This window comes from Mustela erminea, chromosome 3 (genome assembly GCF_009829155.1).
Source record: "Mustela erminea isolate mMusErm1 chromosome 3, mMusErm1.Pri, whole genome shotgun sequence".
NCBI classification, from domain to species: Eukaryota; Metazoa; Chordata; class Mammalia; order Carnivora; family Mustelidae; genus Mustela; species Mustela erminea.
Window position 1 is genome coordinate 50602081 of NC_045616.1, and position 26218 is coordinate 50628298.

The window sequence follows — 26218 nt, forward strand, 5'->3', positions numbered from 1 at the left end:
TTCTGGGACCATTTAAACACAGCTCTGCTCAGAAAGGTCCACTCCCATTGATCCTAAGTTCTTTCTCTTCATTACCAATAAAATGACCACCGCCCTGGGTCCATGATCCATCTGATGACTGTCCTGATTCTGAGAATGCACCAATAGGATATTTGGTAGATGGTACCCTTGGCTTCAAATGGCCAAAGTATAAGCTGAGAACTTAACCTCACCTTGAATCCCTGATATTTAACATCTATGCAGTGTCACTGGCAACTGCAAGTTCTCTAAGAGTTGAAGATGCCTTCAGGGAAACAAAAAATATTTCTCTCTTGGCTTCTATTTAGAAATTATCATACCTGCATTCTTTATCACATATTTTGATGACAAAATATATTGCCAGATATCTAATTATTAAATAAAAAATAAATATTAAGCAATGACAACAAATAAAGAGAGTTACATATGCAACACTTACCTCATCTGGAAGAGAGTAAAGGGTGATGTTTTTTGAAAATTCCTGATCTCCAAAGAAAACAGTCCCTTGGACAGGAAATACATCTTGCGTAAAGTCTGGACTAACCACCCATGATACACTAACATCACCAAAGGTGCCTCGATTTCTTATTACATCATAAACAGCTGTGAAATACAAATGTGTATAATATATATGAATATATATTAACAATTCTAAAATGATGAGTAAAGAAACTGCTCATAAAACAAAAGTAAAAGTAAGAACTCTTTTTAATAAAAATCAAACTTTTGCTTAGATTGCCTCAAGTTATGTATCTAAATGTAGTAACCTAGTCTTCTTTCTTCAGGTATAACATTTATAAAATAAATGGTCTTGATCTTTTCTATCACAGTTTGGGGTTTTAAAAATCATTCTGCACAGGGAACAGAATGGGGATTAATTAGGTGGACCTATGACAAAGTTCTACAAGGATATGAGCTAAAAGCTTCTAGAGGAAGTTATACACTCAAAAGTAATTTTCTCACCTGACAGACATTGCTCTAAAAATAAGATCCTTCTCATTTCAGGGCACTGTAATAGCTCCCTACCAGTAATTCTCAGTTTTAAAGTCTTTCCTATTTGACTCGCTTCATTCTTCGGTATTTGACTTCTACCACATAATGGTTAATTGAAATCAAAATATAACTGAAATCATCAGTTATCATCACAATACTGATGTAAGAAATAAAAACAGGAATTCTAAATATGATTTTAAAAATATTTATAGCTGTACTATATGTAATTTTTAAGGCAGATGGACAACTAAAAGTAACTATTCACTAAAGAAATAAACTAAAAAATGACTAACTTCCTCTTCAGTAAACAGTACTAGAATATAAGAAGCAGAATAAATTACCACTATAGGTATCGTCTCCTTTACTTTCATTTATCATAACAATTAGATCATCAGAGACAAATTCTATAATCCCATGAGGATCATCATTTTTTAGAATCGTTATGTTGACAACCGTAGCACTTCCCAACTTGCTTTCCCGTTCACCATGGCTGCTGAGGACCACCCAATAGTGTTCATCCAACTAAAATGAACATGTCAAATTAGGAAAAATATAAAGTTGAAATTTTAAAGCAAATAAAAATGTATCTATTCAAGAATATTAATACTGTTTTCCAGAAACATCCCACTGACAGAAAAAAACAAAAGAGCTTATATCATTCCTAAAAAAATTGTCTAACATTCTCCTACCAATTAAGTGAGACATCAGATATGAAAGTATACATTATCCAAAAAGGGAAAAGATAAAATCATAATGCTATACTGACGTAGTAAGAAGACTGGACCTTATCACTGATGATCCAGCCATTTAAGTTAGTAAGAGTAAATAAAGTAAAATTAATTTAAAAACTACTTATGTATTGGTGTGCAAATACAATGGAACAATATGTGATTCCATTAATATAAAACTTTATTTATTTTTAAAAGTGATTTTACAGGGACGCCTGGGTGGCTCAGTTGGTTAAGCAGCTGCCTTTAGCTCAGGTCATGATCCCAGGGTCCTGGGATCGAGTCCCACATCAGGCTCCTTGCTTGGCAGGGAGTCTGCTTCTCCCTCTGCCTGCCACTCTGTCTGCCTGTGCTCGCTCTAGCTCCTCTCTCTCTGACAAATAAATAAATAAATCTTTTAAAAATAATAAAAAAATAAAAATAAAAAGTGATTTTACAGAAAAACTTCAGCTCAAACCCACATCATTAAAAGTTCAAACAGATGACACAAAACATAAACAAAGCTTAAAGAAGATGAAGACTGATCACAATCATTTCATATCATTTGGTATTTCCTTATTAGGACAAATGTACATAATTCAAAGTTGAATAAATCTCACTTTGTTTTTTAAGCTTTTTTTTTCTTTGGCAAATGTAAGGACCTCGCAAGCCTTTCTTGTTCACTTCTCCTGTATCTTCTTATCAATGTTTAAGATATTTACATTCATAATATACTAGACACTACCAGCTTTCCACAAAAGCACATGAAAAAAATAAAAACCTGTACCTCTGGTATTCCATCCAATCTTGTTAGCAACGTGATTACAATCTCCCATTCCCCAGGTTTAAATTCTAGCACCCCTGTGTTTCCATAGAACTCGTTGCTATCTCTCGGCTCTACTCGGTAGTGTAGAAACTGCTTCACCAGAGCTCCCCTGGATCGGGTGATGTGGAGCTCTACAGATTCCCCTTCCTTAAAAAACAACAACAACAACAACAACAAAAATCCATGTTAGTTCAAACTCCAAGATTTTTCATCTGAGGTTGTAAGTACAAAATAGACTAACGTTTCTTTCGTACTTACTTTTATAACATAGGGTCCTCTGGATGTAGGAGAAAATTCAAAAATTCCCCCAGGATCATCATTTTCCAAAATAATTAGGTCACAGCTAGTATATCCAGATTTTAGCACTTGATTTTCCACACTGACCCTGGAGAAGTCAGAAGGAAAAAAAGGAACATGCTACTTCTAATCTTCATACTGAATTTTGCAGCCTTATTTACAATATTTATAACACTTCCAGATAATGAATATGAAGGTTATTAGGAGTTGAAATTTAAACTGAATTTAAGTGTATTAAAATTATATAAGATCAAAATACTTTTTACTCATAATATTTATGGAAGAACTTCTATTTCTGAATTCATTACATCTTTCATATTTGACTTAAATCAAATATTTCAAAAATATTTGTACACCAAAATTATTGTCTAAGTATACCATAAAATAAGTAATCAAAGGCTATAAATATATTTTTATAAAGAACAAAATCTACAGGTTTGTTTACAGTTTTATGAAAATTTAATTTGTAACATGTAGTTAGAAAATACATTTAAATAAAATTGCTTTAACTTTACATGCACTTGAATTTTTAAAAATTTTTAAATTTTTAAATTTTTAAAAAATCTAAGGACATAAGATTATACTAACTAAATAAAAGTTGGATAACTGCACGGACTAAAACAAGCCACACTGATCAAACATAAACGAAGTTATGATTAGATTTTAGAAATATTTTTGACCTTTCATATAATTCTATTCACCTCACTTTTAACTTCCTTTTTTGTTATTATAAAAGAAAATACAGAACATATGCCAAAAAAAACATGGAATATTATGGATCTGAGATGCACGACTTATTGAGCAATTTCTACACATCTCTCAAAAGAACATATTTAAAGAAGATTTTTTTATATTTCTGGTTTTTATGGTCAGTGTATAATTAGAATGATCAAAGAGACTGGGACGCAGGGCTCTGGGAGTTTAAAGCCTGCATGCTCTTTGAGAATTCTCAGACCTGCGGTCTGTTCTAAACCTTCCCAAATGTCACTTTCTGTTGAACCAAAAAGTACTCAAGATCAGACCTCAAAATTACAATGAAGCCACAATCAATATGTAGAAAAGACAGCTCACTTCCTATGTAATAGAAAATCAGAATTATCTTCCTTCCCTAGCTTTTGGAAACCTGACAACCCACACCTAGCATCCTCGTGACCGCAGAAGAGACAGCCCAAATAATAGGAGAGTTATTTGTTACATCGTTAATCCAGTCATGTGATTTTCACAGTGAATATACCCATATTTCATACATGTTCCCCTTACCATTAGAAAATGAAACGACACACAAAGCATGCGCAGGCATCAAGCAAAACTTCTCAAGACCTGCAGTCATGCAGAACCACAGCCTTGTCTAAAACAATGGCTTGAAAAGCAAAAAGGCTGAACAACCAAAACCAAGGCATTATTTTGTACACTTACCCAAAATACACGACAAACCTTTCGGTTTCTACCCTGTCAACACAGAAAGAAGTGTGGGAGGGGGAAAAGCAGACAGAGACACCATTTGCCAAAATCTCACTTAATACTGCTAGAAATTTGAACGACAGAGGAAAAATAAAGCTAAAGAAAGCTTTCCTTTTTTTTCCTCCACAAGCCAGTAATGTTCACTTTATAGGAATTCTGCACACTGGCTTCTCTGCTATTGACAAATGCTAGCAAGAGTTTCAGCAGTTCCCACTTAGGGAAGATGACCCCATGGACAGCCAGCATGTCAACAGCCACGGAAGACATTCCTTTCCAGGCCTGCTCCAAGGCGCTGGGGTCTGTCAAACACTGTGCGTGCTCACAGGCCACAGCAGCTGAGCAAATCTCATTCAGCTTGACTTATAATTACTTAGTAGCTTTAGTGAGGTTTAAAAAAAAAAAAACAAAAATCTTCATCCTCAGACCGAAACCCAGTTATTCTTTGAAAAAAATTAAAAACTCTAGAAGCAAAGAAATACATACCTTTCATCACTTGCCTAGAAATATAATTAAGAAGCCACAAGATAGCATTTTTGTCTTTTAACTCTGACAAATATTATTTAAATAGAACTTCGTATCAGGAAATCTAAATACTTTTCCAAATCCCCAGTGTAATGCATTTTCAAACAGTCTTGAAAAATACATGTCAACAGGCACAACCCCAGGGCTTATTTGCAAGGTCAAATTACACTATTTATATATATGGGGTTATACACAATATATACGAAAATTTTTCTGAAATACACTGGCAAAGCGAAATTTTTTTCTGATTTGGGGAAAACTGAACAGTAAAATATTTTTAACTGGTATGATACTGAAAGCATTACAAACTGTTTAACTCCAGAGCAACTTTTATCTATACTAAATATGGAGAATTGCCATTTGAATTTGACTTTAGAGAAAGTATATAACGTACCACAAAAAAATCGCTTCTCAGCCTTTTGGCTAAGATCAAGTGTAAGGTACCACAATAAAGTGTTATTTCTGTTGTATTATTACATCATAACATTGTAATAACACTTACTACCATTCATTCATTTTAGTTTTGTTAAAAATTTATAAAATCAAGATGAGGTTTAGATAAAACATGTGATTTTTAATTTTAGATGTTATTCTCACATTTATTTAATTAAATATATCTTAGAACACTCAAATGTTACTGGCTCATTCTTACTCATGTACAATTTAGATAATATAAGTAAACACTGTTGCTAATTGAATTAAAACATTTTAATATAAAATTAAATGAATTTCCTGTATTTGAAAAGAGAATAACCATTAATTTCTGAAATACTCTAGCCAATGATTTGTATTTCCTTGTGTACTGTTTTTGCCCAAAGGAGAGAGAGAAATGAACACTTAAAAATTATATTTAATTTAAAGGTTTATATGATCAAGTTAAAAAATGACTTTTTTGGAAGAATACAAAAAGTATTCATTATAAAACTTTCGAAGGTGAAAATTAAATCATTCTTTAAGCACTTAGCCAAAGCAGAAACTCAGCTAAGAGTTTTTATGAATTGCTAGATCTTGGGTTAATAAATGCTGTTCATTTTTTTTCGAGACTGCTCATTGATTTAATGAGTAGTCAAACCTAAAAAAAAAAAAAAAAGGTAATTCTCAGTTTTCATTTACATTTCACTGATTTGTTAAAGTAATTTGAAATACCTTTCCTTAAGATTTAATGTGAAATACATATTAAAAGCATAAGTCATTAAAATGAGACATTTAGACAGTGTGTCTATTAAATTTTTTATTTTTTTAATTTTTTTTGTTTGTGTGCTTTGTTTTACTTTCTATGTAAAAAAGGGAGTAAACAGAATTCACTTATGAAAACAAACAAAATATACAGCAGACACTTAGTAGATTTGTTCCCTACATTCTATATTTTTCTCTGACATAAAAATAAGATGTTTACACAAAATACTTACAAAGAAAAACCTAATGGTAAAATATAGATAGGATCAGGGGTTCCATGAAATAATACACTATTTCAGTCCTGATTAATACAGTATAAGATAATGCCAATTGAATTTATATGTGATTTTTACTGTTTATAATATATGAATTTTGAAAAGCACTCCAGTCACACTAACCTTCTCAAATATGTATCAACTTTAATATAGATAAGCTTGGCTTTGATTTTTTTTTTTTTAATTAACTGACATCAGTTAAATGCAGAACTTTTTTTCACTTTTGGAGGTTTTCTGTATTACTGAAAAAAAAATTTCTCTGAGACTGTAGTATTTTCCTAATATAAATTATCCACTGAGAAATGTTAAGTAAATCCTTATTATTAATGGAAAAAAGCTTTAAATTTGTAGTTTTGATTCTCCATAACGTGTGTATTATTTAGTGTTCAAATTCTATGTTAAAAAGAGAATTTCATTATATTAAGATTAACGCTTTCTTTTTACTCATTCAAAAAAGCTCTAATCCCCTCCCCTGCTGAAAATGAAGCAGACACAGCTGTTTGTTTAACCTAACATTTTTGATTTGTTGCTGCCTAGTTTTTTAATATAGCAACTTATTAGCTATGCTTATGTTATATCTGATATCCTCCAAAAATTCTCTGTGCAATGTTTCCTCATAATGAATAGCAGGGTAAAAATTCACTATGTCACAATACTCACAGTCTAACCAGAACCATCAACAACAACAAAAAAAGTCAGAATCCCAGCAAAATGTCATCTATTCAGTTTTTTCTCTTTACTTCATATGGAGGAAAGAATTAAAACAAAAAACAAAATTATTTCAGAGAACTCGAACATATATAAATGTTACTAAATAAACATAAGCTAAATGGGTTATTACCTGTCTAGAGAAAGTGTTACTGTCTCATTCATTTCCGGTGTGTCATCAGCTTTGACTGTAATGTTGATTGTTGTATCACTTTGCCCAGATAAAAACACAACAGAGCCATTAAAGGGACCTATATCATCCAGGGTCACTGCTTTTGAATTAAAGCCAGAGGGCTTCAAACTCCAATAGACAGTAGCCTGGCCATCAGTTCCATCCCGATGTAAGGGAATGTATACCTTATTTAAAAAAAAAAAAAAAAAAAGGAACAATTTCTTCTGAAATATATGCTAACAAATTATGTAAGCTTTTCAGTTAGTGCATGGCCATGTTATTATATGAACATATGTACTCTGCATAGAGAGGCCAACTATTAAATAACAATAAAATATAACTGAAAATATCTTCTTTTTATAAAGCATAAAAATAATTTTAGATATAACTTTTTATTAGTTTTTGCTAATCACATTTATCTGCAAAACTGCTCCCACTTAAAAATATCCCTAACCTGTATTTTGTCTTAATAAAAGGATATTTTAAAAGCCAAAGAACAGTGAAAAAACCACAGAACATATTGGTTAAATACAAAATTTTCATCAGAGTTTCTCCCCCCAAAAAAAGAATTAATGTAATATCACAATATAAACTGAAAGATAAAGTTTTGTAATTAAAATAGAAAATTATGAAAAATTCATCTTAAAGTTATGGAGGCAAAAATAAGAAAATAATAATATAAATAAGAACAAGAAATGTTTCTAGCCAATATGATACATGCAATAGAAATAAACTGAGATACTCAAATAGCTCTGGGTGACCGTGGGCAAGTTACTTAACCTCTCTGACCTCAATTTCCTCTAGTGAAATGAAGCTAGGACTTACCCATTTTGCAAGTCTGTGGAGAGGATTAGAATGTCTCTCCATTCAATGAGCTAAATAAATGGCAGCTTTGTAATAATTCTGAAACAAATTATTTTTGGTAGTTTTACTTAAGTACAGTACATTTCAAATATAGAAAATAGAAGGATTATAGATAATGATAAAGTTTTTTTTCAAATAAAGAATATAAATGAAAACTTAATGGTAGATACACTATTCTTTTTAAGCCCCTAAAAAACTACCTTCTTTGTTCTTTGCTTTTTAACACAACCCATTTTGAAAAATGGAAGATATTTTCCTCACTAACCATTCTGCTAATCTGACTATCAATGGTCCAGGCTGGAGACTAGTAAACAAGACAAGATACTTAAGAAAGACAAAAAAAAATTAAGAGTCACCCTGAGGGAGTGGGTGTGGCCAGGGCTATGGATGGGACAAAGAGAAAGAGAACTGAGGGAAATTTCCATACTTTCTGTTTCCCAGAGGGGAAGAATGCAGGTTTACAGAGCCCAAAATTTTCCCTCAAAACTAATTTCCCTCAAAGGAAAAATATGAAATGGTAAATTGACAGCAGATAATGAATAAAAGAAATCCACTCTCTAAATGTTTTTAGTTTTTAAGTTTTTAGAAGAAAACAGTATATTAGTAAAAAATACAAAAATCAGAACCATCTTGAACAATGAGATACTCTGCCAATTTCCAGAATCAAATATACAAGCAAAGGAAGTCATGGATACCATATTCCGACATAAGACTTTGATAACAAAAACACTTCTCCTCTTTTCCAAGCTGAACCCAAACCCACTTTAAATTCAATCTAAGTTAGGAGAGTCTTAGAGAAGGTTTCGGGGATAGACAGTGACTCAGATAATGGTAAAGCTGAAAGAGTCATCCCTAGATAAATGGCAGGAAAATTCAATCAGGGTAGGGTACACATAGGGGTGGTATGTTTATGAGTGTGCTTCTGTGTGTGCGTGTGTGTGTGTGTGTGTGTCCACAAAAATTTACCCATATATAAAAAATGTCTCAGATCTGGCATTCCACAACTTTCCCACCACCAAGTGGAATGGTGATCCAAGTGGATCCCTTCTGCCGCCAAGCACAGAACCCACGGCAGCCACCCTAGTCCTGCCCAAAGCAAGCATGAGTAACACTAATAAATACAATAGGTCAGGGATACCTGCAATACATGTGACTTGGTCAATAAAAAAAGAAACATGTTTAGCTATCACTCTGGCAAATGTCATAGCACTATCTAAAAACATCTACATCAAAACACCCAATTCTGGCCATGAACAATTAATTCTAGTTTTATTCTAACAAATATGGCAAAAGATGATGAAAAATCACATATTCATTAGTTACTTATATCAAATGACACATTGAAGACTTGCTGTAAATGGTGAAGCTTTTCAAGATCTGTTAAGTCTGTATGTTAACTCTACAAAAAAGGAAAACTGTCTATGCCTTATCTCAGACTCATTAGGGCTCATCAATAAGAAAAAGCTTACTTACCACTTCAGCAGCAGAATCTTCTGGTTCGTGTAAAATGATTGGAAGATTGCTAAGGAAGCCAATTTCTCCATTTGCAATGTCTGGAGTAACCACTAAAGAAATATTTTGGATTTTCCCAAATCTAGGACTTACAGGTGGGATTGGGGGAATTATGTTCACCAACTCCACAGTTTCCAACTATAATAAACAAACACAAAAAAATTAAAAGAAGAGAAAATTTTAATTAAAAAAAACTTAATAGCATGACAACAAAATAAATAAGTAAAGATCACAAACTTGGCAACTTCATCTCCTCTTTCAGTCACCATCCTACTTCAATCTCCTACACTGGCTTCTTGAGGTTTTTGTTTTTTCTCTTGTTATTATTCCCCAGCGTTCTCTCTAAGCCCTTTATCTTAAATATCATACCCTCTCCCTAATAATACCTCAATCTCTCCTGTGAATTCCAAATCTTTCTAACAACTGTCCCTGGACATCACATAAATGTCACACAAACACCTTACAGTTAGAATATCCAAAACAGAAATCACTACCTCCGTGTTCCCTCACGACTAACATCACCACCACTACCAACTGCTTTTCCTCCTTAACACCTGTACCCAACTATCTTGACCCTAAAGGCAAACTGAGAGTTGCCCTACGTCTCATTCTTCTCTTCCACTGACCCACACTTCCAATCAATCACCCCCTCCCCTTCTATGCCAGAGAAAACTCACTATCTGAAGATCGTTCAAAACTCCAAATATAGGGCGCCTGGGTGGCTCAGTGGGTTAAGCCGCTGCCTTTGGCTCAGGTCATGATCTCAGGGTCCTGGGATCGAGTCCCCCATCAGGCTCTCTGTTCAGCAGGGAGCCTGCTTCCCTCTCTCTCTCTGCCTGCCTCTCTGCCTACTTGTGAACTCTGTCTGTCAAATAAATAAATAAAATTAAAAAAAAAAAAAAAAACTCCAAATGTAACCTAACATGTCTCACTGTTTAAAGAAAAACAGTGCATGTATATCACACAGTATCCCCGCGCCTAATGAACATGACCACTAGAGTAACTTCCACAGTATTCTCATCCCTTCATCATCTCGCAAGTCCAAAATGTGCCCACTCTTAAAGACCAGCTAAATCTCCCCCTTTCGTGAAGACTTCCTAGTATCTGCAGCCCCTTCTATCCTCTTTCTGAACTTCTACAACTGCCCTCCCTAAACTTAGAACTTTATTATAAATTTCACATGTTGCTTGCTTATCGTTTTGCAAATTCCAGATTTTTACTTCCTAACATAGCCCTTGTGAGTCTGTGTTCTCTTCCTCAGCATTTCACCAGGCCATGACACAGACCCAAAACTGCAGCTGAAACACAGTAAATGCTTGTCAACTCATCCCTCTAACACAAAACGAGCTCTATAGGAATCCTGGTATATTACAAACCTTCAACATCTTAATATTCTAACTTTCCAAAATTCACCTGATCAATCCATACCGTGTTCACTTGAGGAGTACAGGAATAAATAATCATTACAGGACTGCAAAAACAATAAAGATTTTAAGCTGAAAAGCAATTCTGAACGTAGTAACACATTATGGATCTCCCACTCTTTGGAGCCCTCTGATAGGCTTTGTAATGTGGAAACAAAGCCAATAAGTAACTACCAGAAGAGACTTGTGATTTAAATTGATTTTCCACAAACATACAGGAGTAGTTCTGATCCCACACACAACGTCACCTTTTATGACAAATGATATATATTTTAAAGACAAAAGCAAATGCCCTTTCAAAATGTCACACATTTTGCTTTATGAATTGATAAAGAAGATGTGGTATATATATATTTAATGGAATACTATGCAGTTATCAAAAAACCCAAAATCTTGCCATTTGCAACAACATGGATGGAACTAGAGGGTATTATGCTAAGCAAAATGAGTCAATCAGAGAAAGACAACTATCGTATGATCTCTCTGATATGAGGAATTTGAGAGGCAGGGCGGAGGGTCATGGGGGAAAGGGAGGGGAAAATGAAACAAGATGGGACTGGGGAGGGAGACAAACCATAAAAGACTCTTAAGTTTCAGGAAACAAACTGAGGGCTGCTGGAGGGAAGGAGCATGGGAGGGACAGTATGGTGACTGGGTGATGGACATTGGGAAGGGTATGTGCTATGATGAGTGCTATGAATTGTGTAAGAGGGATGAATCACAGACCTGTACCCCTGAAACAAATAATACATTAAATGTTAATTTAAAAAAAAAAAAAATCACCTACAGGAGGGGTGCCTGGGTGGCTCAGTTGGTTAAGAGTCTGACTCCTGATTTCATTTCAAGTCATGATCTCAGGTTTGTGAGGTTGAGACCTGTGTCGGGCTCTGTGCTGGATATGGAACCTGCCTAAGATTCTCTCTGTCTCACTCCCTTTCCCTTCCCTCCCTTTCTAAAAATATGTAAATATTTTTAGTATTTTTTTTAAATCTAAAAGTCACATACAGGAGAAAGATACAAAAAAAAAATTTGAGTCATTTGAGTAGGAGAAAAAAATTAGACTGACACATTTTGTCAAATATGGTATGTAGTAAAATAAAATGTGTAATTCTTTAGTATACTGCATTTACTTTATAAGATAAATAAAATGTAAAGATAAATAGTAAAAACCACATATATGTCATTCTTTCTAAAGAAAAGAAATAGATATACATGTAAATTTCTACTTATCTTTAAAATAGTGCAAAGAATAAACATAAAATGTACATATTATATGTATAGATAATATATATATTTAATTTGTATCTATACCTAATGCATATATAAAATGTATTTAAATATAAGGTATACATTGTTTGGAGGCAAAGAGGTTTCTAAAATACTTGGTCATGCGTGAGTAAGCATGTGTCTGTGAATGAACACTCTCATTCCCATACATTCACCAAGAGCTAAACTGATAATACTATTCAAAACATCAGAGTATTTTCTAAATAAGAAACTTTCTAAAAAGAAAGGAGGAGAATAAGTAAGTCATATCTCACATTTATCAAAAAAATTAATTCTAATACAGGATTTCTGAAAAATACAAAGAAAGAAGATACAGAATGCTATGAAATGAACTGATCAAAAGGAAAATGCTAATTTTCCATGGCTTATTTCCTAGTCCCTAAGCCTTTTTGTCTGGGTTCCTTAAGCATCTGCTAAATCAAACTGCCCCATTCATAGAGTCGTTCTTTGCTTTCAGACAGTTTGCAACTGGGACAGCACATTAGCAAACCCCAAGTCTGCCAAAAGTTGTATCTCAGACTTAGCGTATTTAGCCGAGAGGGTAAGGGAAGAACGAGGAGCTCACGTCTCAGATTCTCTTTTCTTCAGTTTCATTCAACTTCCCATGCAGAATCTGAGGCCTCCTATTCTTGAGTTGCTCATCCATTATGTACTACACAAACATAACATTCTAATTTCAACCAGCCTTCCAGAACCTACAGCTGTTTTGAACCTCAAGGAATTGTGTTGGTGACTAATAGTGTCTTTTTTTTTTTGCTTAACTGTTAAATTAACTGTCTGCACTCTAAGACCTTTTGTTTTTGTAACTGAATACAGAGAGCTAAAAAGAATTGGGTCTGGAATTAATGGTGCAAACAGATTTCTAAACCGGCATCACCAAAATTCAGACACTACACACTTCTTCAAGTTTTCCCTGACTTTTCAAGTAGCATCAAGAATAAATTCTGCCATGCTCATATACAGTGCTGAACATAGCTCGGATAATATCTGATCCATAGATGGTCCTCAATAAACTTTTGTTGACAAAGGGATTCTCTGCAGCTACTTGGATAGATGTACTAGATATTTTCAAAAGAGTAAAAACTTGATAGAAAGGTTACTAATATTGGCACAGATATAGGGGGTCTGTATGCACAGTAAAAACTGGTCTTGAGGCAGCATGAGAAAAGAAATCACAGAGCCAAAATGGGAACAGAAAAATTCTCCAAAACTCAAAGTCAACAATTAAACTCATCTCATATCACTGCAATAACTACAAGAACGCCAGGATGCCTAGGCCTCCATGAAACTAAAAGCAACTGTGTAAAATCTTTGCTTTCTTTCACTTGGGTTCATAATTTGGTTCTCATGTCACTTGTGCCCTATGCAAGACTGGAGACACACAGAAGGGAGAACTGAAAACTGATATACCTTAAACATATGTTATGAATTTAAATATTTGTGCTCCCCCAGAATTCCCACATCCCCTGGGTAATGGCACATGGAGATAACTGGGTCATGAGGCCAGACCCCCATGATGCAATTGATGCCCTTATATGAAGAGACGCCAAAGAGCTTGTTTCCTGTCTCTTTCCACTATGGGAGGACACAGCAATAAGACATCAGTCTGCAAACCAGGAAGAGAGCTCTCAAGAGAGCTCTCACCAGACACTCCTCATGCCAGCACCCCGATCTCGGACTTCCCAGCCTCCCGCACTGTGAGAAATAAAGGTCTGTTGTTCAAGCCACCAGCCTATGGTATTCTTTTTAGCAACCTGAACTAAGACAATATACATCAATGACAGTGCTCTGAATCCAGAGGACAAGGACAGTAGAAAAGGCAAAGCACAGCGTTGATGCCAAAAATAAAAACAAAAACCCCATCAAATTCTGAAACTCCTCATAACAAGTTATTTTCTCCCAGGGACTCTTGAAAACTGCTAAGTTTGGGAAATGCTGCCCTCAATGCAAACTGGTGAAATTAGTTATGCACTTTCATGTATTATTAGGCCCAATCTTAAAACGTCATGACCTCTTTTTTATAAGGCCAAATGTATACCTTTTTAAAAAAATTTCTAAATATATCTTCACATGTGTTCTGATAGCAGCATTCTAGTCCCTTTAATTTCTTGCTCAACATGGCCAGGGCCACGGACTCCACCACATGCTCAACTCCACTTCACAGATGCGGATGCCCCATCTGGCCACTCATGTCACAAAAGCATCCCACAAGCCACAGGGGAAGCAGACACCACTGTGTACAAGGCCATGTTCTCTTCACCCATCACTCCAAGAGAAATTCAGGGGTCCTCCAAGATGGGTTATCCTCATAGACAGAAGTATGCATCACATCATACCTTCCCCATTTTGAGGTAACACAAAATACCAATAAAAAAATAACAAAAGATGAAGAGGGGGACTGCGTAGCTCAGTCATTAAGCATCTGCCTTTGGCTCAGGTCATGATCCCAGGGTCCTGGGACTGAGCCTCGCATTGAGTTCCCGGCTCAACGGGAAAGCTGTTTCTCCCTCTGCTACTCCCCCTGGCTTGTATTCCCTCTCTCACAGACTCTCGGTCAAATAAATAAATAAAGTCTTTTAAAAAACCAAACTAACAAACAAAAAAAGATGAAGAGCAGAATCTCCTAACATTAAGTGGCATAACCTTTGGAAACAATGGCAAAATGTCTTCTTGTGGGTACACATGTTACAAAGAGGTATCCTCTACATACTGATAAATCTTATATCTCCATAATAGGTCACCTTCTAGACTGCTCTACTTGGAGTCCTCAAAAAATATACAAATGGTACGAGCATGAGCAATGTCCCAGGTGAAAACATACCAAAAAAGACAAGAGTTTTCAGAATGAAAGGGCCTACCCCATCAAGCACCAAGCAAAGGAGGAAACAGTTCTATGGAATTCAAAACACTAAGAAGGTTAAAAAAACAAACAAACAAACAAAAAAAACAAGCTCTCAGGGTTAACAAGCAAGTTACCTAAAAAAGTAAATAATGTCTTTCCCCTAAAATTTCTCATCAGCAACTGTGCTATAGAACAATACCCTCCAAATTCTGAAGAAAAATGTATTTACTTTTATTTTTAGAGAGGGGGGAAGGGAGAGAGAGAAGGAGAGAGAGAATCTCAAGCAGGCTCCACACCCAGTGCACAGTCCAACGCAGAGCTCAATCCCACAATCCTGAGATCACGGCCTAGGCAGAAATTGAGCGTCAGACACCTAACCAACTGAACCATCCAGGCACCCTGAAAAAATCATTTTAATCTAAAAATTTCTACCAAGCCAAACTATCAATGTGAGTTTGAAGTTTTGTTTTTAGCTTTTCAAAGACTCAAAAAGTTTACTTTACATCTTCCTTTTCTGCACATGTATTTGAGGAAGACATTACAACAAAAACCAAACACAATCCAAGAAAGAAAAAGCAAGAGATAAGAAAACTCGGGAGCTCAGTAGAAACCATTCCAAGTAGCAGGTGTGAAGCAAGCATAGAAAGCAGTTAGTACGGCTAACTCACCATCCAACATGTATAAGAAAACTGGAAGCTAGAATGTGGTGAGGATGGCATATAGAAAGGGAGCAGTCAGAAACACTACAGAAAACAGTAAAAACCATAAAACAAAGTCTAGGCAAAAATATGAGACCAATTTAAATGTGCATGATTCGAAAAATTAATTGAATATGAGACTTCATTTGATACATATTTCGGTTAGTGAAATATGTGGAGATAAAGATTATAAACTCTTTATCAACCCATTCACACTATTTGAATTTCTATTAAATTTATTTACATAACCAAAATTTGATACGCATCCTTTATTGCTTTCTAATTTTCAGAATCAACCAATAACAAACGCATGGAAAACAAAACCACACTAGTATGTTATTTTTTCGAGTTCCTTCTACAATGATTTTATTATAAATATGTTCTTTTGGAATAAACAAATATTGCATTCAAGACTATTTATCTGCAAACTTGTTCTAAAGTAATAAAGGAAGAGAAAAGGAACCAGGAACCACTCAGAAATAGAGATAAGTAGCAAAGACACTTGCACGCCATGCTAAGCGCCTTTTTCCCAGAAGTAACAGAAGGTTAACAGGGAATATCACATATCTCATTAGCCCATTCAATTAAAGTGCAGATTCTTTTAAATTTTGGCAATAAAAATAATGTTTTGGTTAATAAAAGGTAAGAGATAAGAAAGACAAAGTGGAAGAATATGTTATAGGGCCCTAACTTCTTTTTATTTTTTTTAAAGATTTTATTTATTTATTTGACAGAGATCACAAGTAGGCAGAGAGGCAGGCGGGGGGAGGGGGCGGGGGAAGCAGGCTCCCTGCTGAGCAGAGATCCCGATGCGGGGCTTGATCCCAGAACCCTGGAATCATGACCTGAGCTGAAGGCAGAGGCTTTAACGCACTGAGCCACCCAGGGACTCCCCTAACTTTTTTTTATTAAGTAGATGAGAATCCAGAGATTCTATCTATAGTTAATAGACAAACAGATTTTTTTAGTATGTTATTTTAAAAATCTACACAATTTTTCTCATATTGCTTTATTTCTGAAATGCCTCCCCTGCAGTATCCATCATGAAAAACAGTATTTATCCTATAAATCCCATTCTTATATTTTCCTAAATCAACTCAAAAGAATGGTGGATCTCTTTCTCCTTCTCTCTCTCAATCTCTCCCCTACCTGCCCTCCTCCATTAACAATCTGTGTTACTCCATTTTGTCATCTGTTATTTTCTGACCTGCATTTCAAGTCAGTATACTTTTATTAAAGTATTAACTTTAGTAGGAACCTTGTTTTCTTCATCCTTATATGGCTTAGGAGCATACACTTTCTCTCCTTGGACGCCCTCAACAAATTGTAGTAACTAATGGTAGCATCCAAACCATCAATGTGGCAAGATAAGGGTTAGTTAACTCTCTCACACAGACAAATACATTTGCAGTTGAACCAAAGTTGAAATTGTTCTAATTACAGTACCTTTACTAGAAAGTAGGCCCCATTCTGAAGGAATGCATCATTTCTTATTGGTAGTTTCGTGGTGACTTGGATTTTTTGTTCTGGAAAAATGAGGTTATTTCTCCTGGACATATTTAAGATGCCATCTTTTGCTCGCAAAGGGTCCACAGCTCCAGCAGGAATATAAAGGGCAGAATAAAGCATCTTTACATCTCCTTTAGTTCCTCCTCCTCTTCTAAAACTCAGAAATAAATATCGTTCACCTGGGCTGCTTTCAATCTTCTGGTTTTCCATAGGAAAAAATGTTATTAGGCCATAAACATCATCACTATCCTGAATGTAGAACAAAAGCTGCAGATAAGGAAATAAAATATTAATGTGTAGAATTCTCACATCTGAGAAGACCAAACTATTGATTTTCTAAGCTATTCTGATTTTTAATAGTTATTTACACATCATGTCTAAAGATGATCACTTTTTACATGTAATAAATTAAAAGATGAATCAAAAACCAATCTGGCAACTTTCCTAATTTATTGTTTGTGGAATTTTTTTGAAGAGTAAATTTTTCATTTACGGAAAAGACCATCTTGAGTAATGGAAACATACATCATTTCTAAAAACAAGTGTCCTTCCTGTTGCACCCACCTAGACATAAAAGTAATACATGTGATCAAATTCTTTGGCTCTTCAGTATCACAGAAACATTCACACAAGTAAAGCAGAACAACTGATCTACCTCTGCTGGTTCGCTCACTTCTGCACCTCCTCGTACTGTATGAGGCAGAATCTGAAGTAGATAAGCTTCTGCTTCTTCTGGAAGATCATCATTAACAATAGTAAGAGAAATTGATGCCAACATCTGCCCTTGTGCAAAATGGAGAACTCCGGAACTTGGTCTGATATCTGCTGTTACTGGTGAGGGATCACTGCTATTCCGTGTCAGTTCCCAGTTCACAGAAATATTCCCATGGGTGCCACCATTTCTAACCACTGTAATTTCTTCAAATCTAGAATTTTATAATAAATACATATGGTCACATATTATACTTGTTTCCCTTAGCTGGGCTTTTTCTTTTTCTTTTTAAGATTTCATTTATTTATTTGACAGAGAGAGAGATCACAAGTAGGCAGAGAGGCAGAGAAAGAGGGGGAAGCAGGCTCAGCAGATGGGGGGCTCGATCCCAGGACCCTGAGATCATGATCTGAGCTGAAGAAAAAAGCTTAACACACTGTGCCGCCCAGGTGTCCCCCCTTAGCTAGGCTTTTTTCAACGTCAAACTGGCCATCAGATTTTGGTAAAAGCAGAATCCATATCATAGAGAACGAATGGCTGTTTTTAATATGAAGGGGTAGATACGTAAATGTGTCCTGGGAACCTACTGCAGTATGAATTCACTTGCATTTTTATCCATTTATTTATTTATTTATTTATTTATTTATTTGACAGAGATCACAGGTAGGCAGAGAGGCAGGCAGAAGCAGAGAGAGAGAGGCAGGCACCCCACTGAGAAAGGAGCCCGATGAGGGACTCGATCCCAGGGACCTGGGATCATGACCTGAGCCGAAGGCAGCTGCTTAACCAACTGAGCCACCCAGCCGTCCCTCACTTGCATATTTAAATCACTCTGAAAATAAGAGAGAAAACAGCAAAACCACGGTGGAAGAAGTGACACAGTTCGACTCTATGTCCAATGGCACAAGTACTGAATCACGGAATAATATATTAAAATAATCATAGTAACAGGCTTAAAATAAACCATACCTTGATGTTGTATCTTCATCAATTACAACTGTCCTTTCAAACAAGATACTGTTGAATGACAGGACTCCATAAGGTTTGTCATTTGGCTTAATGGTGATTTGCACAATAGAAGGGGGTAATAGCACAGCATCTCCCTGCAAGGTATCTTTTAGTAATACAACATGAAATGATTCTGCAATCTCTGGAATGGTGTCATCAACTATCTGAAATTTCAGGTGTGATTCATGAGTAAAAGGTGGAAAAAAAATAGTTGGCATTGGCTGAAGATCAATGAAGTCTAAATTTTCCTGGGCATGTGCTGTTGAATTCCCAGTTATAATAACGTAACTGATTGAAACCTCATATTCGTCAGATCCAATCAGATGCCCATTGTCATCTTTTCCACGAACCACTGGAATTAGGAGTATGTGGTCTTCCTCAGGGACCAAATAAATATTCTGAACGAATCTCACGGGACTATCATTTTTCTTAATGATTATTTCAACTGAGCTCCTAGAGGTGTTGATCTCAGCTCCTCCTTCCACACTTTTCAGTTGAATCAAAAATATTTCATCATTTTCTGGTACCTGTCAATAAATATAAACAACAGCAAAGATATCAATAGCCAAAACATCTGCAAAGAAACCAGAGTATACAAAGTTTCTATGCTTCAGTACAAAGAAACAAAAAAATGTTAACTGAAGGGAGTAGAAAGGCTTGTTTAAAATCTACATATTAATATATCTTCCAAAGTTACATAATATATTTTAGACAGGGAAGGAAAAGTTCATAAAGCAATGGTATGGACAGGTATTAAAATATAGGTATAATGTCTTCCAACCTTGATCAATCTTTAACACTAATGATTTGACAGTAAGACTAGACATAAAATTTTACTAGTTTTATCAAACTGGTAGAGTCAGAAGTATCATGATAGTAATCTAACAATAATATGTAAGAATATCTAAGAATCTGGGATAATATTATAAACATATAATATCTAAGAATATGGAAAACTTTAAACATCACATGCAAATAATTTTCAACATGTGAATTATTCTTGCTTTTCTCTAAATGATTTCTAATTCAAAAAGTAAACATATACCAATCATACAATTTCCAAAATACCCATCATGCCTCTGGAGAACAAGCTATAAGAGTCACTCTCAGGGAAATGTTGACCTTGTTAGAGTGAAACTTTTTTTTTTTTTTTTTTTTTGGCAGCTGCACAGAAATCCTAGGGATAATCTTCACTATGCTGTTTAGATAAATTCTGTTTTATGAATAAAAGGGAAGAAAGAAATCTTTTTACTTCCATCAATAGCAATACAAAAGGTAAGGCTAGTTATCTAAAAAAAAAAAAAAATGCTGTGATTTGATTGGTGATCTTTTTACTGCCCAATTTTACTGAGGAATAATTGACAAATATGACTAACATATTTTAAATGTATACATGATAGTTTGATATACATATACATTATGGAATAACTGCAGAGATCCAGAGAATTAACACAATCATCACCTCACACAGTGATTCTTTTTGTGTGAGTGACTGAACACTTATGATCTACTCTCAACAACTTTCAAGTATACAGTACTGTATTATTAACAGCAGGCTCCATGCTGTACATTAGATGCTCAGAGGATGATCTTTTAAGTTTCTAAGTAAAATGCATAATTAATCATTGCCCCAAATTATAACCTTTTCAAGGATCTAAAAACAAAAGGTTTTTACTAGCTTAAAGAACCAGAAGAACTAGAGTCATCAATGCTACCTATTATTTCATTTTTTTTCAAGAGAAACAATTCTTTTTTTTTTTTTAAAGATTTTATTTATTTATTCGACAGACAGAGATCACAAGTAGGCAGAGAGGCAAGCAGAGAGAGAGGAAGGGAAGCAGGCTCCCTGCTGAGCAGAGAGCCAGATGCGGGGCTCGATCCCAGGACCCTGGGAACATGACCTGAGCCGAAGGCAGAGGCTTTAACCCACTGAGCCACCCAGGTGCCCCCAAGAGAAACAATTTCTAATGTCTTCTAAATCATTTTTCTTCTCTTGAGTTTTTTTGTGATTTGATTTCATGATTTTTTTTTTTTATAGCAAGGTAAGGGATAAAATTCCCAGCTATTTCATTCTCTGTTTCTGACAATATTAAGATTGTTTTATTAAAAGTTACATTTTCTCTTATTTAGCTCACAAGAGATACCCTTGCACATTATTGTTCAAATCCCTTCCCTTCTTAGTTGAGTTAGCTGTGTCACATATCTCAATCCTTGGTAACTTCAGTATGAAATGTAAAAATTAAAACTAAAGTCTTCCCATGAATGTGAACATTTAAAATACCCAAACAAAAGAATATCAATTACAGTAGAATCTTCTTTGTTTCCATAGTAAAATACTTATGCTGTGTAGGTAGTACTGTAACTGTTCAAAACTGAAATCACCAACAAAAATCAATCACCAGGGTTTACAAAATGCTTAAGTTTTTGTAATACATGTGGTTGCCGGTTATATTCAGGTTTATCAGCTTTTAGATATACAATTTTATGTGAGATAAATTAGGTAAATATTAATCAGATATACTCCAAAATGGCTCTTTGTATCTAAAGTATACACTAACTAGTTAGTACAATATACTAACCTTACATAGGACTATGTTCTTGAATAATTTCAAATAGTGAACACAGTTTAATGCTTGACATAATGTACTCCAACATGTCTTTACTACAGGCAGAGTCCCTGTCCCATTGAAGCATTTAATAGTATCTCACCTCATCATCGAGTACTGTCAAATTATAAACGACTGTAGCTCTGCCAGGGGGAAAGGTGATATTTCCTTTAACTGGGCTCAAATCTTCCTCAGGTGAATTTGGGCCACCCTCTACCTGCAAAGAAACACACAGTGTCATTGATAAACACAAAATATTTCGCAAGAGTATGAAAATATTTCACAAGAGTAAGAAAGCATTACTATGATTCAGACTGACAAAAATCAAAAATCCACTTAAAAATGTTTGGAGAGAAGAATTATGGAAAACTGTACATAAGTCTGCCCTTCTAATTAATAGTCCAGGAGTATAATACAGTTATAGATGTTGACTACAATCACATTAAACTACATGATTTCTAAGCACTTTTTCTTTTTTTCTCAGGCATTAAAGTAAATCTGAGAAAAAAAAGACAGATTTTCTTGACAGGTATGTATTCAAAATTGGTAAATTCTCTTAAGTAACAGAATCAAATGGCAGTACCAGCACTGACTGTATAACGTTGAGCAAGATATTAAATAACCCCAAGGGATACCTGGGTGGTTTAGTCACTTAAGCGTCTGCCTTTGGCTCAGGTCATGATCTCAGGATCCTGGGATTCAGTCCTGCACTGGGCTCCTTGCTCAGTGAGGAATCTGCTTCTCCCTCACCCTCTGCCTGCCACTGTCACCACCCCCTATCCCCAACCTGTGCGCGGGCATGCGCTCTCTCTCTCTCTCTCATCTTTAAAATAGGCATAATGCTATCCACTTCACAGGCTAGATGTGAAGACGTAATAAGACCATTCTTTTTGAAAAGTGCTTATTAAGTACTCTGTGCCTGATCTCTGTTACACGCTAAGGGTATAGCAGTGAATAGGCAAACTCCCTACCCATAAGAACCTACATTTAATGAAAGGAAAAAATGATAAATAAAGGTGTATTTTTCAGATGATGGTAAGTATTATGGAGAAGAAATTAAGAAGGACACGAGGGAGACAAAGTTCTGGGAAGAGATGTGGTTCTTATATGTAGTGAGAATCAATGTAAGGCACTTAGAACAGTAAATGGCAACATTAAGTGCTCAGCAAATACTAGTTGTAATTATTTCAACAAAACAAAGGCTCAAGACTCAAGAAAGTAACTTCAGACATCCAGAAAGCAACGTTCAAAATTTGCAATTTTGCCTTATCCTTTCTACAACCAATTCTTTTCCCAATTTTTCCCACATTTGTTATTAGATACATTTTCAAAAATGTACTATCTATGACTACTGCATATTAAATTAGTGCTACTATGTTGTTCACACATTATTCTCTTATGGCATTTTATTTTTTGATGTAATTAACATAACCATCATATATTGCAGGTCTCCGTGAGCACAAGAAGAACTCTACTATGTTTCAGAATTAGGTTATATAAATCCAACTATCCATTTTATTGATATTGCTATTAATAGTTAAAATAGAAACTGGTAAGATAGAAATTAATGCTGTAATATTTGAAAACAGCATAAGAACATGTTCTAGATATTATAAGGCACAAAAATTAGTTGAAGATTTGAATATGTATCTCATAAAATAGCAATATGGTGACGCATTGGTGTGCCTGTGGTCAGTAAGCAATCGAATGGAATGGTGACAGGTAGCACCCTAAGAAACCTGCCTCACCCTCAGCCTATCTGAGTCAAGTCAAATGCTGTAACACCTATGGACCACCATGGTGGAGTCTGACTGCTCTTAACAGCATCCATTAAAAATATTTTTTTAAATGGGGAAAACGTAAAATGGGGGAAGACTAAACATCAAATAATCAAATAATTTTACATAAGCCTAAGTAACCCATGGGTATTTTTAAAATTTACATCCTTGAAAAGGTTTATCATAAAGGTTTAATGAATTTTTTAGAATTAACATTATTATTATTTTGTGGTTTATTATTACCAACCAGTATATAAAATGATACATTGTGTTTCATGGTAGCATAGTACATGCAAGCAACAACAACAAAAATCTTTTATTAACTATGAAATCTATCAGATAATAAAAGTATTTATTATTATTTCAGTTTGTTAAGGGTCATGCTTATTATAGAAAGGACCTTGACTTATAACTTAATTATATGTATATATATATATATAACATATATATATAATAACTTAATTTATAACTTAAAAGTTACAGCCACCTGATGTGAACTCTGATGTTTAAAGTGATTTCAGACTAAACTTACCTCAAAAGTCACAGTAACCATTCCATAAGTTCCTTTTTCTCTGATGAGAGTAAGAGGCACAGATTCATTTCTGCCCCTGGGCTCACTCACTGTGATTGAAAAAGGCTAGTGGAAACAGCAAAGACAGGCACTTATATCAGCCAGAGGTAGAGGTGGTACAAACTGTTAACCTTAGAAATACTAAATTTACATAGACAAATTAATCCACATCATACCCTAAGAATGTGAAATGCCCTAGCATTAATAGCTGTAGTTAATAAAAATGCTTGAAAAGTTAAAAATAATAGTGTAAAGGGAACATAAAACCTGGTCAAGCAAAAGATGCAAGTTCTTGTCCTGATTCTACCATCAGCTAGCTATTCTGCTGAAAGATCTTAAAGGTTATTTAGTGAAAGATGAGAAACTCAAATGCTCACAGGGACCCGGGATGTCAAAAAACCAAGCTGCATCTCCCCCTGAGAGTAGCTGATTGTGACCACCCAGGGGCAGCACCACCAACAGGCCTTACTCCTAACCACTGTGCCCTTCTCATTGGCCAACCTGCTAGTGAAAAGAAGAGGACTGCTATGATTTTCAGGACATGACCACTGGGGGAAAGAAGCCAGGGCTTCAAATGTTGAAACACGCTGGCTTGGGTGCCTGAAACCGGGCCTAGAAGAGGAGGAAGCGGGAAGCAGCCAGGTGCATGCTTTCTAGGGCAGTAGTGCCCATCTCTCCTGGTAACCCCAAGCCTCAGTGTCCCCATCCATAAATGGGGATCAGAATATCTGTCCCAAAGACATCAAATATCATCAGTGCTCTCTTCATCATCAACAAAATCATTATCCAGGCCAGGAACTGAAGCCAGCCTATTTAGCAACTACTGTGACCTCAACAGTTTACTTTGTTTCATTTTAACCTTATGGCGCAGGTGCCCAGTCGGGGGCTCCCTGGCAGCACAGCAACCACAACAGTCAGGGACCTGCCACCAATGCTAGAGACTGGGATTCATTCCCAGAGGTTAAGAGGTACTATGTCAAGAAAAAAGGGGGGTGAGGAGGGAAGGAGGAAGGTAGGGAGGGAGAAAAGAAACCTTTAAACAAGTCAGTATGAGGTTGGGGATGATAAATTGGGAGCGAATATAAAAGAAAGACAGTAAGGAGAAAAATTAAGCAATTAAGAGAGCCTGCTTCATAATTAACTAGTAATTCCCTATCATTTAAATAGAACTGACTGATTAATTAATTTAATTAATTTTGTAAATGACAATATAATGGAGGTCACAAAATGTCTACTATATTGACATTATCCACATCTTTTTTTAATAAAGATACTGCAATTAAAAGATCATATTTATCTATAGCTTGCCTTGTTACAGAGATAATTTAAGGTAAGAAAATGACATACAATGCACCAATTGTAGCAGCAATCTAAATTGGAAAATAAATAAAAAGCTGTGGAGTATCATCATCTTTTAGTAATGATAATTAGTAACATGATTCAAAAAGCCTCAGTATCAGGAAGGTCCTTGTAGTCTAAATCTTAGTGGCAAAATCCAATTGTATCCAAGATAAATTTTGTTTTAAGAGGTGGAAACACGGGCACCTGGGTGGTTCAGCTGTTAAGCATCTGCCCTCAGCTCAGATCATGATCCCAGGGTCCTGGGATGGAGCCCCACATCAGGCTCCCTGCCCAACAGGAAGCCTGCTTCTCCCTCTCTCACTCCCCCTGCTTGCATTCCATCTCTTGCTGTCTCTCTCTCTCTCTCTCAATCTCTCTCTCTGTCAAATAAATAAATAAATAAAATCTTTAAAAAAAAAAATGGCTGCATCATTTAAAAAAAAAAAATAAGAGCTGGAAACAATTTCTCTCAAGGGGGAACCTGTCTTGTGTACTTCTTTCTGAAGATAAAACTCTGAACAGAGGACACACAAGAATTCAGTGATCAAGAGAAAAGAATGAACTGCTGAGCAAAACTGAGGAGATGATGAGGAGTTTTAACCTTTAAGAAATATGAGTAAGTGGGAAAAAAAATCTCAGGGTAGGGACTGACAACAGAATTTTTAAGAACTATCATGTCTTCATTCTATTCAATTCTGAGTTGACTATAGGTTTTTCCAGTACTCTTCCAGTAAATTTTTCTCATCTCCAACCTTCAGAGAAGGAGGACAAACAGTATTTTCTTTCAGTGGCAACTGAGAAAATCAAGCAAAAGGAACTAGATTACAACATCTGCTACAGCCTAAATGTTTGTGCCCCTCCTCCCCCCACCCCAAAGTCATGTTCAAATCCTGGGCGGTGGGGCCTTTAGG

General features: G+C 35.4%; 1 protein-coding gene across 3 annotated transcripts in view; it reads right to left on the reverse strand.

Moving 5' to 3' along the window:
* The window catches only part of ADGRV1 (adhesion G protein-coupled receptor V1), a 541343-nt gene that overhangs the window by 475176 nt on the left and 39949 nt on the right, over window positions 1-26218 (reverse strand). For 2 of the 3 annotated variants that reach the window (XM_032335763.1, XM_032335762.1), the window contains exons 5-15: window positions 23928-24032; window positions 21721-21834; window positions 18973-19538; window positions 17947-18217; window positions 17229-17558; window positions 9493-9669; window positions 7117-7340; window positions 2803-2929; window positions 2506-2691; window positions 1353-1533; window positions 458-621 (exon numbers count right to left, since the gene is read on the reverse strand). In XM_032335763.1, coding sequence (XP_032191654.1) covers window positions 458-621; window positions 1353-1533; window positions 2506-2691; window positions 2803-2929; window positions 7117-7340; window positions 9493-9669; window positions 17229-17558; window positions 17947-18217; window positions 18973-19538; window positions 21721-21834; window positions 23928-24032 — 2445 coding nt within the window. Of the gene's footprint in view, window positions 1-457; window positions 622-1352; window positions 1534-2505; window positions 2692-2802; window positions 2930-7116; window positions 7341-9492; window positions 9670-17228; window positions 17559-17946; window positions 18218-18972; window positions 19539-21720; window positions 21835-23927; window positions 24033-26218 lie in introns of those variants that run through there. The other variant, XM_032335765.1, reaches the window with a different exon arrangement.